This window comes from Sebastes fasciatus, chromosome 4, assembly GCF_043250625.1.
Source record: "Sebastes fasciatus isolate fSebFas1 chromosome 4, fSebFas1.pri, whole genome shotgun sequence".
NCBI lineage: Eukaryota > Metazoa > Chordata > Actinopteri > Perciformes > Sebastidae > Sebastes > Sebastes fasciatus.
Genome location: NC_133798.1, coordinates 7,750,627 through 7,767,713, shown reverse-complemented (window position 1 = coordinate 7,767,713; position 17,087 = coordinate 7,750,627). Strand labels below are relative to the sequence as shown.

At 44.5% G+C, this 17,087-nt stretch overlaps 1 protein-coding gene across 2 annotated transcripts in view; it reads right to left on the bottom strand.

Annotated features, from left to right (window-relative positions):
- mtss1la (MTSS I-BAR domain containing 2a) overlaps nt 1-17,087 on the bottom strand; it is a 31,660-nt gene that overhangs the window by 8,729 nt on the left and 5,844 nt on the right. For both annotated transcript variants that reach the window (XM_074631794.1, XM_074631795.1), the window contains exons 4-9: nt 4,689-4,773; nt 4,405-4,496; nt 4,236-4,310; nt 1,345-1,502; nt 1,147-1,254; nt 40-137 (exon numbers count right to left, since the gene is read on the bottom strand). In XM_074631794.1, coding sequence (XP_074487895.1) covers nt 40-137; nt 1,147-1,254; nt 1,345-1,502; nt 4,236-4,310; nt 4,405-4,496; nt 4,689-4,773 — 616 coding nt within the window. The remainder of the gene's footprint in view (nt 1-39; nt 138-1,146; nt 1,255-1,344; nt 1,503-4,235; nt 4,311-4,404; nt 4,497-4,688; nt 4,774-17,087) is intronic.

The following is a 17,087-nucleotide window of genomic DNA, read 5'->3' as shown; positions in this document are numbered from 1 at the left end:
AAGGTGTGTGTATATGAGTGTGTGTGTGTGTGTGTGTACCTGCACATGCTGCTCTTCCTGGAGCCGGTACTGCTGGGGGATGAGGGAGGTGTCTGGTAGGACCAGCTATAGTCGGAGCCTTTCAGGTCCCGGATCACCTGCGGCGACACATTATCATATGGTGATGATACAATACACGTAATGGTTTGCATAGATTCTAACAAATTACTGCTAATTACGACTTGTCTTGTCATTACCGCCCAGAAAAACACATGAAAGGATACATTAGTTTCGAATTAGTCTGTTTAGTCACATAGTGGTGAAATTGTAATAGGAAGGTATGTAGTTTCATTTTCAGAATAGGCTAAATAATTTCCTTAAACAGCTGGGCACTGTCATTTCAAGCAAATGTCACTCAAACAGGACTAAATAGTGTATGTGTTGGGGACTATTTTCACTAGCGGATTGATACTCATGTGGTGCTCTAAGGCAGGGGTTCCCAAACATCGGATTACGACGAACAGGTGGGTCACAGGAGATTTTATTAGGGTCACCAAAGAAATCTGCAGAATTTCTTCCATAGTCTTTTATTTAACATTTATATCTGCAGTTCACCTTTGAGCCACATGAGGGAGCCTGAATGTTCGTATCGTAGCTTACTTCTGACATTGACTCTAAAATGAAAGGCTAGCGTTTGTTTTACTGATGAGAGGAAAAAAACAAGAGCCTGTTAACTCCCTAAATGCATTTATTTGGTTGTGATTTACCAAATGTATATCTCTTCGAAATGTCTGGTTTACCTATTCGAGATAGTATCAGGTGATGCATAAAGTATGTGGGATAAACTCTATATAAACAACAGTGGCTATTTCTTTTATAGTTTAGGGAAAACACTGGAAGTCAATGGCATTAAAAAAGTAAATTCTATCAGCTTTTGATACACAAAAAATACTTGTTTTTAGGATTAATTCATTCTTGGTTTTAATCTTCTTGTTGAAACAGTAAGAAGAAAAATATAGAATATCACCAGACTCATCATTTAACAGCCTTGGACTCCAATTACACATTTGATTGTGATCCAGATAACCTGACCGTCTCTGAGGACGTCAGATGATAAGTGCACCAGCGGCATTAATAGAATGAGCAGTATTAAATCTCCTCTGTTACCTGCTCACTGGCTGGCGGCAGCTTGTGTGGGTCTTCGGTCAGCAAAGTGAGGTCATCGACGATGGGCTGTAAATGTGTGATCTCTCCCAGCATGGCGATCTCTACGTTCTGTAGAGGAAAACAAGGATGGATCGAATCAAAACATCTATTAAACACCTCTACAACTCTTAGGTGATGCAAAGGCTAAATGTTCCTCACCACCACGGGCTGCAGCAGGTTAATGAATGTACAGTAACGCCCCCTCTCTTCCAGGAGCGCTCTGCGCACCGCCTGCTTCTCCGTCTCCTCCATCAGCAGGTACAGGTCACTGACGTCCTGCATGGCACTGTCCAGCTGGGGGCGCAGGTTACCCCGACCTGGTGCGTGGCGAAGCAAGGGAGCAGAGAGACATCGAGGAGGGGAGGGAGCATGGAGAGAAGGAGGAAAGATGTGAACGGGAGTAGGGGGAGGGTTGAGTAAAGATAGATATGACAGGAGGTGGAATGAAGAGAAATTGGGAATTTGAGGGGCGGGTGATAATTATGGGAGTGACATGAAGGAGGACACAGTTCAGGGAGGAGGGAAAGAGTAAAAAATGAGAGATGATTAGAACACATGATGATAAAGTGATTGTGTACTGGAGGTCAACGCACTGACAAACAATACACTCAAATGGTTCATGTACATGGGGATGAGAGGACGCTGAAATCATCAATCATGAGATGATGCAGAGCAACTGGTGGTGACTTATAGGTCCTGAAATGGATGTGATTTAGACACACGAACGTAGAACGGATCCAAACCACAATGACACTAGATAATAGATGAAGGGATGCAATGATGATGACCACAGAGATGCCACACCTTCTGTCACTCTGATTGCATGGTTTACAGACACACGCTGCCAGATAAAAACAGCCTACAGTCCATCTTTGCATATCTGGTTCAATCTCAAACGATGCATTCGCTGTAACTACCATATTGTTATCAGACTTGTGTCTTGCTCTGTTGTTTGCAGCTGCCTGGATCACAGTCGCTCTAACAGCGCTCTAATTTTCTTTAGCTGGCAGCACCCCGTCTATTTGTCACTGTCTATATGTTTAAGACATCTCATAATATCAGCTTAATTGGCTAATATTTCAGCGCGCCAGCATTTAATATGACACTGATTAAATTAGGAGCCAACAGCTTGCCAATTGATAGGTCCTTAAAAACAGAAGTTTAGGTCTTTGTTCGTAGGATATACTTAGCTCTCAGCTCATCATGGCGCCACATATCAGCTCATGACAAAGAAGTTATTACTCAGACGAATGAGAGATTGTCGAATAGGTAAGGTGCCAAAAAGTGACAGTTTCTTACTCTATTAAGGGCAGACACGTTGGAAGTTAGTCAGAGTCCGGGGTGCTGAGAGAAAGTCAGTCTATATAATGACGTCACACTAAATGCTGCGCGACATTTATGTTTTTTGCTTTAATTTGAATAGCCAGGATGATTTATTATTGATAGTTATTAACATTTTACACAAAGTTTCAGGTTCCCCCTGGGTTTTTAGAGGGCTTAGGTGCTGTGCAGTTGGGGGATGGGGAGTCGGGGGATTTGGGGGTCCTCCCTGTATGTTAAAGTGGCAATCTGTAAGTTTCAGTCCTAGTTGCTTTTCTACGAGTGAAAACAATGGACATGTGCTCAGAATTCAAACAGTTTGGAGTCTTTTTGTTGACACATGAACTTAGAATTAGAATAGAAAAATGATGGTTGCGTCCGATATTCCACACGAACATGCTATTTAGTACGCTAAAAGAGTATGTGAGATATTTCAGTATGTACGAAACCTTAGTATGAAACCTATAGTACGCAAATTGCACACTATTTCTGGTGAAATATTACAGTATGCAACGCTGGACACTACGGCGGCATAAATATCCCAAAATGCAAAGCGGTAGTGACGACAACGTTCATAACGGACGTTGGCGGGCAGCTCTGTAACATCAATAACACTTCAATTTAACTGTAAATATGAAATTTCACTTTACTAGGCTTAATATATATTTTAAATTAATTCTACTTTTAATCTATCAAACCGTCGTTTTGGTCACAGGAGGCTGGCACGGGTTACCATGGTTACACATCTCCAACCGGCAAGGAGGCTCTCAGGAAGAGACGACGTGAATTACTGCTCAGTGCGTCCGAAAACATACTACTGTTTATTCACGTTTGAACTCCTTGAATTATTTAGTTTTCTTTCCTGAGAATAATAAGTAAAATTAAAAAGTTAACATAAAAATGCTGTTGCAGTGTCCTTATTATTTTGTTACTTCCATTCTTTTAAAGTCACCAGAATGCAGGAAACAAAGTCTATGAAACTCAAATACTCAGACCCCCCGCTTTGGTTTAGAAATCCTCCCGATTTTTAAGGTCTCAAGGTTGGCAAGTGTGACAGTTGCTGCTGGTGGCAGCTTTATATCTAGCATACATGAGAGTGGTATCAATCTTCTCATCTAAAAAAGCTAATAAGCGTATTTTACCAAAATGTCAAACAATTCCTTTTTTTAAACCAAAAATGCAAAGACAACACAGGGATTTCTTTGACTGGCAGTTTGATCTGAAAATGATTAGGATGTGATGAAGCACAGCAGACATACCTAGAAGCTCTACAGCCGGGGGAAACAGAGGAGGGGTTGCAGGGACAAGCAGGGGGAGGAGAGAGAGAAGAACAGGCAGCGTTAGCTCTATCAAATCAGGGCACATTGCATGTTTATGACCAGCCGGTACCACCGGTGTACAGTAAATCCTGTATGAAAATAGGCGTTTGATTACAGCCAGCAGTAGGGGCTAATGCAAGCACAGCCAGGAAAGAAGATCATTGCTTTGATTTATAAGGCTGAAGCTGACAAATCATCCAAAGCTGGAAAGGAGCCTTTTGAAATTGTGCCAGGTATTTAGATTTTTGTTGAGTTGTCATTTCTGATTCTACACTCTAGATGGCGCCAGTTCAATCTGAACCATTGGTACAGACCAGGGGACCAGCATCCTTAATATCAGCCCTAAAATCTCCATACAGTTGGTTGAATTGTTTTATTAAATCAACAGGGTCTTGTCACTGTGGAACTCACCTTTTCTTGCTTTTTTCTGGAGTTTTAAAGTATCCAGCGACTTCCTTTTGATTTCCTGACGAGACCGCTTGTATTCTGTGGAGAGCAAGTAAAAAAAAAAAAAAAAAAGACGTATCAATCTCTGTCCACAAACGAGTGTTTACAGTTTTGCATTTCCAAGGTTGTTCACCTTTGGCGTGGTCTTTATCCAGCTGATTAGCCGTCTTCTTCCATTCCTCTATCCTGTCCTGGAGTGGCGTAACCAGGCCTTCCATGAGAGCACTACAGTGACGGGGAAACACGACGAGAGAGCGTGAGAGGCATGACAAATAGCACAAAAACACTCAGAGAAGAGTGGCAGAGAGGAAGGTCAACAGAGACGGGATGGAACCTGGGAACACAATAATCCCCTCAAGAGAAGAGAGAGAAAATTGCAGTGGATGAGGGGGGGGGAGAAAAAAAGGTGATACTTACTTGGTGAAGTGGCGTAATTTCGTCTCAATGCTGCGGTGTCGCATGCACATCCTCGTCAGAGCCGAGCCGACGTCCCTGGTGGCACCTTGGATGAGACAAAACAAACAAAATTGTCACCCATGATATAAGAGGGCAGCATTACAAATCACAAATATGCCTCTTGGCCTAGAAAAATATGATTTTCTGTGGAGGAGACACAACACATGAGGAGAGCGTTTTGAAAGGTCTAATTCTCTCCTGTCAGATGGAGTTATCCGGTGTGTGTGTTTTTCACCCCGCTGGAGAGGCGTTTCCTGCTGCAGCCACTAGATGGATGAGTGCTGATTGGAAAAGCAGAGCCCCGTAAATGTCACATTTGTTTGGGGGAAAGCAAATGTGACACAGAAAAACTAAGCCTCCCTTCCTCTTCATCACAAAAAACACTTCACACATTTCTCCCCGTGACACTTTGATTGCGTGCGTGGTTCTTGCCACAGTGTAAACAACAGCTTGTGTGAGCCGGGTACTGTACTTTTCCTCTCCGCTGAAGTGTAATTAAAATGGGGGTTTTCAGCCTTCAAAGCCCAGGCTGGCCCGCAACTGTCTCACGGATGGTTCACAGGCCGGTGTAATATGTGGCAGCACTGATCCGGTTGTAATCTGGGCCACATAGGGCTAATCTGAGGGGTCTCTCGCCAAACACACACAAAGGGAAAGAGAGAGGACGTTGCTCTCTCAGCCTCACAGACTGGAGGCATGCATGGTCGTATTTGTGTGTTATGATTTTGCGCAGGTTTGTGTGTGTGTGGACAGGTGGTGTGATTTACCATCCCCCCCCCACCCTTTCCGACGTTCTCACCCCCTCTATCCTGGAGGGAAAAGGAGGGAACCCTGTAAGGGGATATCCCTCTATTCTTCCCTGCCTGCTCTGCCTTTCCTGTTCTCTCTGTTTCCTAAACACCATTGATGCAGGCATAGAGAGAGAAACTGGCTCAAACGCTGCACTGCTAAAAAAAAAAAAAAAAAAAACAACAGGCAGAGAGCGATGTACAAAATGAAACAAAAAAAGACTAACATAGCAAGCCTGAAATCAGACACTGAGCGAGGAATGCTTCCACATGGTTGTCCAGTGAGATCTGTGCTATTTTCACATAAAGAAACTAGGTTAGCGTCTCCAGCTGATATCACGTCACACTTCTACCGGTTCAAAGAACATTTCGCTCCAAAAAACTCGGCTGTCAACTTCACTGAAAGTTGCAACAGTTCAAAGACACACCGAGAAAACCGATCTGGACTCCATCTCACGGGGACATTTTCGTCAGACAGATGTGGAATAACTTGAGTTTGTTTGTGTCGGTGGGGGAGAGGGAAGGAGGGTTGTCCTGTGTCTGTACTGCTTTTCTAGGATGACTGACTAAGAGAGAGAGAGAGAGGAGGGTTAGAGGTGAAAGGTCATCCAGCTGTATCACACGCAGGCGTTAAAACACCAGCAGGAAGTGATCGAGTTAACATGTGGAACCAATACGCGCTGCTATAAATAGCGAAAGAGGTGTCCATCTTTAAAGGACTTTAAAGGTGTTGAGTATCCGTCATGTTAACGGCTTCATTGCTTCATGAAGCCAAAGTGTGAAAGACGTATGAGAAACGTGCACACAGACAGGACACGTGTGCGCAGGTTATGCAGAACTCCTTTTGGACTCTTAAAAGCATTACGGGACGCGTCCACAGCTGCAAATCAGCTCTCGCAGGATGGAGGGAGACTCGAGGAGAGAAAGAGAGAGGGAGTAATGTGGGCTCTTTTATCTGTATAACAGACCTTCCCAATGTCACCGTCAAGCCAAATAGAGAGCCCCCCTCACCAACCCCCACTCTCCTGTCCCATCCACACCTGCCAATTTCTCTTCCTCTCCCGTCTCCTCCTCCCCTTCCCATAGGGGGGATCAGCTGACAGCTACATCCTGGGGAGGTCCAGAGGCTTCCTGCTCATGTCCAAGAGCCCTGCTGGCCTCTGGCCTCGACCGGACGCACGGGGTTGCAGTGATTCACTCCCACAGCGCCATAGAATTTTAAATCTAGCGATACATGTCCAGCGAGGACACTAGTGGACACGCTGCTCCACTCAAAAGGCCGTTCAAGCGGTGACGTACCCCATCGTTGAATGCACATGATTGGTCCCTGGTTCTCTGCTTGCCGTTTCAAACAGTAAACACCGTGGCGGCCTGCTCGTAAACCTTCTGTTCTTCCGCCTAAACAATCCACCGAAATCTACTTCTTAAGCGAGAAATAGGCGATGCTACGGCTGAATCTCGTTTCATTTTAGAACTAGATCGCCTAGTTTGACAGTTTGGTCCAAGTTTCTTGAGCTAGACCATGGATGTATTAAGAGAACTGGATACACCGTTGGAGGCGGGGCCCCGTTCTCATTCAAATGAACGGAGGAAGGAGAAATAACTCTGGATTCGGCTATTAGTGCATTTTACAACTTTTAGGACCTAATGATTTAAATAAGGGCTAATCAAGTGTTTGTACAGGAAGGTGGAGTCACCTTAAAAAAAAAATATCCGCTGAGATACAGACGTCTCTTTCCCGATGTAATTCTGTGGGAAAAAGTATTTTTGGGCCCAATGGCATCACGTGACGGACACGGAAGTTGTGGTACCGCCGTTTGGCCACTACGGAAATTGGCATCAACGACCGGCGCTCTTCCTGGGGGCTTGTGCGGTCCAGCTAAAAATAAAGAATATCAATCCATCCATCCTTGAAGAGGTTTCCCTCCTCTGTTGCTCTTCATGATGTTTCTTCCATTTTTTTCTATCTCCCTACTTAGATCTATCGATACTTTACTTTACAGCAGCTTGAAACGTGGCTAAAAGTGCGTAGGAGCTGGGAAAGTGATTATTTAGCAGACCTGGACCCCTGGGGCTTCGGGGGAAGCAGGAGCCGACCTCATAGCAGACACCCACACGTGCATGAATGAAGCAAAACACAGACCGGGGTGGAAGAGAGCTACTGTGCATCCCAGCCATATATCTTAAGGTCTGCTGTGTGTGTTGAGGAGTACATGGGATTGTCGGTGGGAAGGTCAAGCCCCCCCGCTGTTGGTGTTGTTGGGAACCCTAATCTCCAGTATCCAGGACCAGCGCCGTGTGGTCCTGGTGTTTAGTGAGTGGTTCCATCCAGAGCTCTGGTTCTGATTAACCTCCCCCGATTCCTCCGGGGTAGGAGGAGAGCTTTAATAGGTCTGCTTTATAGGGGGCTCTCCTGCCAGGAGCCGCGAGCCAGGAGCTAAACTGCCACAGGTCTCATTCCCTGATGCCTTCAACATGGTAGCTACCTTGGCTTAACCATCTCTCTCTTTCAGCATCTAAACCCTGCTGCTCGGCTCAGGTTTCATTTGCACTCCAGACTACCGAGGTGGAGCGAGACTCTGCTGTTGTTGGATTTGTGCATTTTCGAGCAGAATCCAGTTCTCCTGAGGCGACCGGTTGCTCCCTCTTTCTCTGCTTTCTGTGTCAATAAAGCATGTTTATGTGGGCTGTAGAGCGAAAAGGTACAGAACATCCTCGCAGGTACACTTCTAGGAACATGAAGGTTTTTTTTTCTTTTCGCTAAGCTCTCACTGCTTATCAAAGAAAATTCCATCATCCGTGAGACAACAGTTATTCCTCACCTTGGCGGCTGAGCTGACTGCGGCTGGCACAGACAGTTAAGCCTCCTGCCTTTACCCTCACTCGCCCCTTTTAAGTGCTACAGAATGTGACCTGGCAGGGACACAGCGGAGGCCACTGATGGATGAAAGGGGGCCGTGGGACGAGACGGGAGGATGAAAGAGGGCACACACAGCCGAGGTGCCGGCTGGGTTCGGCCAGTCAGGGGGCAGAGGAAGTGTTGGCTGGCTGCTGCAGGTGCAACAGGCTCTGCCAGGGCAAAATCTCCCACATTAGACCCAGTAAATATACGATTGATGATTGGTTCAAGTAATATGCTCCAACATCATCAAAATCTTCGTGTTTGTGTGCTTATCTTTTCAAAGGAAACATCATGCAAATATTTTTTGTCAGCAGAAGTAAAGAAACAAAAAGAGAATGAGGAGGAACTGCTTTGATTTTGTCAGCTTCGCTGGTCTTGTTTAGTTACAACTAATATGCAGATTTTTGAATTCAAGAACCTTATGAAACATCACACGTTATCATCCAACATCCGCTTCAAAGCATAGCTGGAGTTCCGGCGGTGTATCTCAGTGGTAGCAGTTTAAAAAGTAACGCAGCATCCCATGCGTCTGCTGGTTAGGGAGCGATAGCTTTGGATAAAGGGAAGAGAAGGCGGATAAAAGAGCTGTGTGCGGACATCGATAGTACAGAACTGTACGCCTGCAACAAGAGAGTTATAACTTCTGACTGAAGTTACAGAAACTGCGGATGACAGACGCAGACAATCTGTTGGGAAACCTTCCAGAATCTCTCTGATGTAAAATGGGAGTATAGTAGTAGGGCCCTATATTTACATTCTTAAGAGGCAGACTTGAAAAAAAGAGCATTTCATAAGATTCTTTGTTTATGATTGTAACACAGATTTAAACGTCTGTTTCACTCAATTTTATGTAAATGTGCTGACAGATTGGGGTGAAAAGTGTGTTTTACTTTGTAAATAAAGCCCGATGTGGTGTGAGGGAGGGGTTTCATATTGAAATGACTTTGTTTGAAAAAAAACTAGGCCATCAAGGCCATCATTGTTTTTTTTCACTGTCTTCAATTAGACATACAGCGATATGATATAACTAAGACTAGGGCTGCACAATTAATCAAAATGACTGTAGTTGTCTTTGTGTTCACATGAAGTTGTAGTTTTGTTGCCTAAACCTGAAGAAGCCTTTTTGTATGTCTTCAAAAGGTGATGTTTCATTCAGTTTTACAACATGTTAGAACGTGTTGCTTTTAAGTTTCACTTTCACAACATAGTAGTAGGCCCCTACTGACCCACATCTATGGTGCTTATAGCGACTGATAACACCTATTTAATGGACTGATAACAATCCAATCAGGTGCCAAACTGGACTTGAAAAGAAAATAAAGCATTCTTATTATATCAGATAAGGAAATATTTGATATGTTTTATATGTTATATGGGGGTGACAAGTCAAGTCAGTTTTACTTATATAGCTCAAAATGACTTGTTTTGTCTGACTAACAGACCAAAACCCAAATATATCAAATTCACAATGCAATAAAACAGAAAAAAGTGGCAAATCTTCACATTTGAGAAGCTGGAAATAACCCTAAGTGACTGTGATTATGTTTATGAGTGAACTTACGCGCTATATATTGTATGTATGTGCTGCCGTGTGTCTGCTGCAGTAGAAATCAAAACAGCCTTCAGAGCCTGTGTGTCACTTCCTTGCTTCTTACAAGCAACAATACAAAATTTAAAGGCAGAGGAAACGGCCTCAGGATCAATTGTTTTTAGTCACACACACACAGTCAAACACACACTCAACCCATTGTTGTCTGGCTGCCGGTACGCACAGCAAGTTTCACCTCACAACCTGGAACACCCACAGACGAGGACAGACCTCGGTGTGTCCTGATGTGGTGTAAACATGTTCTGGAGTGCATTAGGACGAGACTGAAGGAGGAGGAGGAGGAGGAGGAAGAGGAGGAGGAGAACAAGAAGGAAGTGATATTTTTCTGTTGGAGGAGCTTCCTGTTCAGGGACATAAATGCTGCTAAAAATAAACGCCGCCCCTTGTCCAGATGTGCTTTTCACTGGAGTTGAAAAAGGGGAGAGAGAAAAGAAAGAAAATGTACAGTAAGGGAAGGAGAGAACTACTGTATCACGCAATAAAGTGGAAAAAGCAGAGAATCCCACAAGGCATTGTCTTCCCCTCACCTCCATACAAAGACCTCAGATGTGTCCAACGCAAACAGCCAGAGACAGACATTGAGGCAGCAGTCTGAATGACTCAGTGTTTAATGGAGCAAAGCCTGCAAGCCAGTTCAACCAGATGACTCAGGCTTGTCCTGCTTTACACCCTGTGCAATGAGGTTGTCTTTATCTTAGCTGACAATGCTCTGCCAACTCTTTTGCTCTGCCAAAGCTGCTCATTTGCAAACAATCCTCCAGACAATGCTGACACCTCCGCTGCTGCTGCTCGTATAGCATTTCATAAGCTCCGCCTCCACCTGTAGCCTCTGAGTCATGAGATATCCTGAGGGGAAGCTCCACATCCTCCTCGGTGCGGAGCTTTGGTGTGTGCTTGCGGGGAGAGACCAGTCGGAGCCTAGACGTTAAATATAAACTCTGTACATACTTTATATTCACAAAGTAGAAATAAAACATTTCTATGTGGGTGGTTGGACTGAAATGTTCATCTCTGCTACAAAACAATGACATTATAACGGAACCTAATACCTATAAAGTCTTCTTCATGAGTGAGTACCAATCGGCCACTAGTCCACCTAAATTTTATCCCCATAACTCCATCCAAACTCAATCTTATTTTTTCCCTTTCATGGTGATTGACATTGATCGCAATATCTTCAACTGCTTGTAGCCTATAAAGATCAACAAATTATTTCACCAATAATCAAAAATGTCAACCTCATGGTGGCGCTAGAGGCAAAGTCAGCAAATCAGTAGGATTCATCCAAGCCCTCAGGAAGAGCGCCGGACGTTGATGGCAATTTTTGTAGTGGCCAAACGGTGGTACTACAACTTCCGTGTCCATCATGTGATGCCATTTGGCCCAAAAAGACTTTTTCCCATAGACTTACATTGGGAAAGAGACGTCTGTAACAATTTTTTTTAGGTGAATCTACTCCCCAGTATGAACACTTGAATAGCCCTTATTTAAATCATTAGGTCCTAAAAGTTGTAAATTGTCTACTCCAGAGTTATGTGACCCCGTGACCGAGCCATGCGACCGAGCGGACGTTACTGCGCCTGCTCTATGGGCTCTCGATCGCTGGGCCCTCGATCCGGGTACTTTTCCACTTGGAAGTTGAGCCATTTTGGCATCATGCACCACTGAGCAACTTTCATAGGAATGAACGGGGCCCCGCCTCCAACGCTGTATCCAGTTCTCTTAATACAACTATGGATTCATCCTGGGGATTATGAATGTCTGGACCAAAGTGGCCGACACTGCTGTCCCCAGAGCCATGCTGCTAGACAGTGTACCAGTACAATGGCAAATGGTGGGAAAAATAAGAGCACATTAAACATAGTAAAGTTGTGCTGAAAATAATGACAACATGATTTGACCAACGACCCTCCACTCTCAGTTAATTTCTCCAAAAAAAACACCTCAGTTGATTCAAACTATGCTTGTATCCCTTTCATTCCCTCTTTTTTAATGTCCTCCCTTACATTCCTCTATGAGGCTCTCTCTCTCTCTCTCTCTCTCTCGTGTGTTTTCCCTCCGCCTCTCCAGCTCCCTTCCACCAAAGTGGAAGTTCGTGTCCAGGATGTAGCTGAACACAGTGTTCCCCCTCAAGCCTCATGTTTGTCTTCTTCACCCTCAGAATGAAAGTTATGCAGAGCAGAACGATTTTGTTTTCTTTCCATTATTATTTCCCCCCTTCTTTCATCTGTTCCTCACATCATTGCTCTTGCCACTTCACCCATTGCATGTAGCCATTAGAATAGCTGGAAAACATTAATTTGCATGGTGACCACATTGAGGTTGAAGCCCATGAACTCTAGAGAGAGAGACATGAGCTGAGCTGTGTTGGGAGCTGTTCCTACAGACAAAGTAGACAGCTGAGGGAGAAATAAGAGGCCCTTCTTGATACTTATGCAGCTTTACGGCTGGGGGGTCGCGAAATACCTGAAGAGCCTCGCATACAATCAGCAGAATGGCACCACGATGCGCCATTCATTAAAGAGACTGCAATGTACATGTAGGTCCAATATGAAACACTCAAAATCCATAAGCTCTTGTCACGAAGTTAAACCCACATATAAGTCTAACCTCCCTGTCCTGGTACAATACAGGCTTGAACATGAAATGTCAAGCTTGATGGATGTCAAGCTTGATGGATGTCAACGCCGGTCACATGGGCCGCACTCTCATTATTTGACATGTCCGTAAAAATAGCCGCGCTGCCGGGACAGCACAGAGGACAGTAATCCCCTGATCTCGCTCTGCACTAGGCCACGGCCGCATCTCGTCCATGCCAGGCCGTCCAGATGGTGGTGTAGGGATATCCGTCCCATCTGCCAGCCCAGAGAAGCACAGAGGCCAAGCAGATTACCGCTTCGCAGAGACACTGATCTACTAGCGTATATACCTCCATTCCTCCACTGAGCATGGACTGAATGAGTACGAGGAAGAGAGGCAGACAGAGAGAGTGCATGTCTGTGTAACGGTGTTGGGAGCTCTACAGACTGTGGCACACAGATGTAAAGAGAGAAAGGTTTCGTCAGCACAAACTTGCAGTGCATCGCAGTCTGGCCGGTGATCCCAGAGTGTGAATTTTTAAAGCCGAGGGTGGCTGATCAGGAAGGGAAGCGAAGGCAGTCTGTGTCTGTGTGTCACAGAGTGGGGCTAAGAGGATTAGCTAAACGCCTCTGCCTAGCCTGGATACCCAGAGCTGTGGAAATCCCACTGTAACCACCACCCCCACTCCAAACCACCCCTCATATAGGCTCACCTCGCTATTCGGCTATGTATCTCATACCCTGATGGACCATTAGACCTCTTACCGGCTCTTTGACCCCTACCTAATTCAACCATGTCCAAAAATGGAAAAAATTAAGTCAACCTTCCACTGAAACATCCAGCCTAGCAACAACAAAACAGATTCTCCAGATAAGTCCGGTCCTCTTAAATGCATACAACAATTTAATATGAACGACAAAAAAATGGTCTAGACGACACACCAAAAGCCATTAGACTGACCTCAAACTAAATCCCAGGAAAAGAAACATGAAACATTTATATTTAAGAAGGCTTAAATTCTCCAAATACATAGATGTAATATAGACTTGGTGGTTGGCAGACCTATATTGAACCCAGATGTGAGAGACAGACGTGCCCCTTTAGACACAGATCCGTCAGCACAGCTTAGAGAAACAGCGCCGTCAGACACCGTGCCAAAACGCCTGGCAGCCGACTCCTCCAGCTGCTTCATAAAACACAGACGCTGACGCCACGGTTGTGACCATAAACTCTAAAAATGGACAACACGGGCGAAGAGAGGAAACCTGAACATGCAGACACAGAGAGGAGGTTGTAGAAGTGGAAGTGGGGGGCGGTGATCTCAAATATAATACAGCTATTATGGAGCATGTAGGAAAAGCTGCCCTCCCAGTAAAAGACAACAACACACGTCAGGACAGGAAATCATAAAATCCTCTTTCAGTCTCCGGCCTCTCTCCCTGGATCAATCAAGAAGCTCTGAATGAGGAGAAATGTTGCTTTCTTTGGCAGGGGAAATGTCTGTGTGTGAGAGTTAAAGGAGTGACAGGGCAAGTGTGTCAAAGGTAGACTAAAGGAAGCAGAAGAAGAAACGCGATGAAACCTCCAGCTGTGCCAGCAGCTGCAGCTCGTCCCCCGAACACGAGAGGGGAATCGGGGTGACAGCGCTGACGGCCGACAGTTCATAGCCGAGGGCCGGCCTCCTGCGGTGCAATCGGCCCTATATGGCGGTGCAGACGCTGAGATAAGGGTTGAAAACTGCCACAGAAACACAGACTTTTGAAATAGTGAGCAAGTAATCTCAATTATCTCTATAGTGTAAAAGCAAGAGGAAAGAGTGGAATATCTGGATACCAATATATTTTAGGATAATAACTTATAACATTGCAGCTGACAGAAGGGCCTGCAGCCTACGGGTTCAAAGGTCAATCCACTGGGAGCCAACTCCAGTAAATATCGACATTCTTTCTGCCAAATTAATTGCTGGGGCTCGGAGCACGCAGAGCTCACACGGGAGAAGTGGGATTGAAATGGTGCGCTGGTTAAGAGCACATAAAAACGGATCAATCTCTTTTACATTCCTTGAAATAGTTGTTGGAAAAAAACAAAAGCAACTACGAGCAAAGATGTTTTGCTTATACTGATCGACTCAGCTGCATTGAAGAAGACTTGAAACTAGGGATTGAGACCATAAACTCATGTTTACAATGTTTACTGAGGGAATAAATCAAGTGAGAAGTAGGCTCATTTTCTCATAGATTTCTATACGATCAGACTTCTTTTTGTAACCAGAGGAGTCGCCCCCTGCTGGCTGTTAGAAAGAATGCAAGTTTAAGGCACTTCAACATTTGCTTCACTTTTCAGACCTTGGAGTTGCCCACTGGCTGAAGCGAATCACATTAGTTGTGCAGGAAATTGGACGAAGTATTGGACTAATACAAATTTTGACCTGAAGATTGCGCAAGATGAAACATCAGGGTATCACCAATTAGTTATTAGAATTCATCGTCACATCGGCAACGCGGATATTTGTGAAAAATGTCGTTGCAAGCAGTCGAATACCTCAGTCTGGACCCGTTTGACAGACCAACACATTGCCGTCCACAGTCTGTCGAAACCATCAAATGTTTGATATTTTTATATGCAAAAAAAAATATTGCGTCTTAATTAATTCAATTCATCAGCACCAATCCATGAACCGCGTTTCATTAGTTCCTCTTCGCTTATTCCCTGCATCACTCGTACAGTCTGTGGCCTGAGGAGGATGGCATTAATCCTAAAGTTAATGTCCCTGGGAGAGGAGCAGAAGAGCGAGTGGGCGTATGAGTGACACACTTAGAGGGATTTTATACGTCTATAGCTGTAAAACTCAATCTCTCTCATCTCTCTCTCTGGTCCATCTATCATTCTGCTGTTTTACCTTCTTTTACACACTTTTCCTTTGAAGTCCTGCCCTGCCAAGGTCTATATACCTCGCTTTTCATTGAAGCTGGCTGCCAGCTGCGAGCAGGTTGACGCTATAGTCTACCTTGCTTCATCTTGCATTCACATCAGGAATCGTTTAAAAGGTTGACATATCGCTGTGGCAATAAACTCTGCGGTTACTGGACAGACGGGCTATAGGAGTAAAACCGGTGAGAATGTGTGAACACTGTTGAAGAAATGCCTCTTTAGTCTCTCCAGCAGCAAGTGGTCAGTAGGGGCCTGCTCTAGTGCAAACTGTTTAAAAGCATGTTGGCATGTGACCTGCGAGGTCAGGTGGCCAGCCACCAGCTGTCACTCTTTGAATATCTGTGTGTGTGTCTATGCTTGTGCAATTACGATTGTGTGTGTGTGTCGGGAGCCTTTGCACGCTCGTAAGGTTTATTTTGACCTACATACTGCTCTCGACGATCAACTCCAAAGAAATGGGTGTTAATCAGCTGCCTCTGTGGCCAGCCTGTCTGCTGCCACTAGCAGGGTGACAAAGCAGATCAGCAGACCTCATTAAAGACCGAAGAAACAATAAGCTCAGATTTTCACTTCTCTGAGCCGCCTCCCCCGCCCAGAGCTCCCCCCCCCCCACTTCTTCTACTACAGTGGCCACCTTCTTGTGTCTTGGGGAGGTACACTGCCTGTCCATTACTAGTTTTCATAGATCATATTTGTGCAGCAAATTCATGTTTAAAGTAGGGCTGTCAAAGTTAGCGCGATAATAACGTAACGATTGTAGCGGCCTCAGCTTTAAAGCTAGCATGAATGATTCTAGTATCTTATGAAACTAGAAAAACCTAAGGAATCCATTGGTACCTACCATGTGATACTAGCTTGTCAGGAAGGAGGTTAAATAACGCTCCAAACGTGCACTAAATTTTGGTGAGGAAAAACTGGCATGGCCATTTTCAAAGGGGTCCCTTGACCTCTGACCTCAAGATTTGTGAATGTAAATGGGTTCTATGGGTACCCACGAGTCTCCCCTTTACAGACATGCCCACTTTATGACAATCACATGCAGTTTGGGGCAAGTCATAGTCAAGTCAGCACACTGACACACTGACAGCTGTTGTTGCCTGTTGGGCTGCAGTTTGCCATGTTATGATTTGAGCATATTTTTTATGCTAAATGCAGTACCTGTGAGGGTTTCTGGACAATATTTGTCATTGTTGTGTTGTTAATTGATTTCCAATAATAAATATATACATACATTTGCATAAAGCAAGCATATTTGCCCACTCCCATGTTGATAAGAGTATTAAATACTTGACAAATCTCCCTTTAAGGTACATTTTGCTATCACTATGACAGTAAATTAGATTTTAAAAATTGCAATATATCGCCTTGCAATAAATTGCAATATATTGAATCGCAACCCCTCTATCATATCAACTAGATTATTGCAAATACACAGCCCTACAAACTGCAAGTACAGACAAAACTGTACTCTTCAAAGTAAGTGACACAAAAATAATCACTGTGCAAAACTCCATGAAGACAACAAATCAATTTATTTTCCACACCACTTC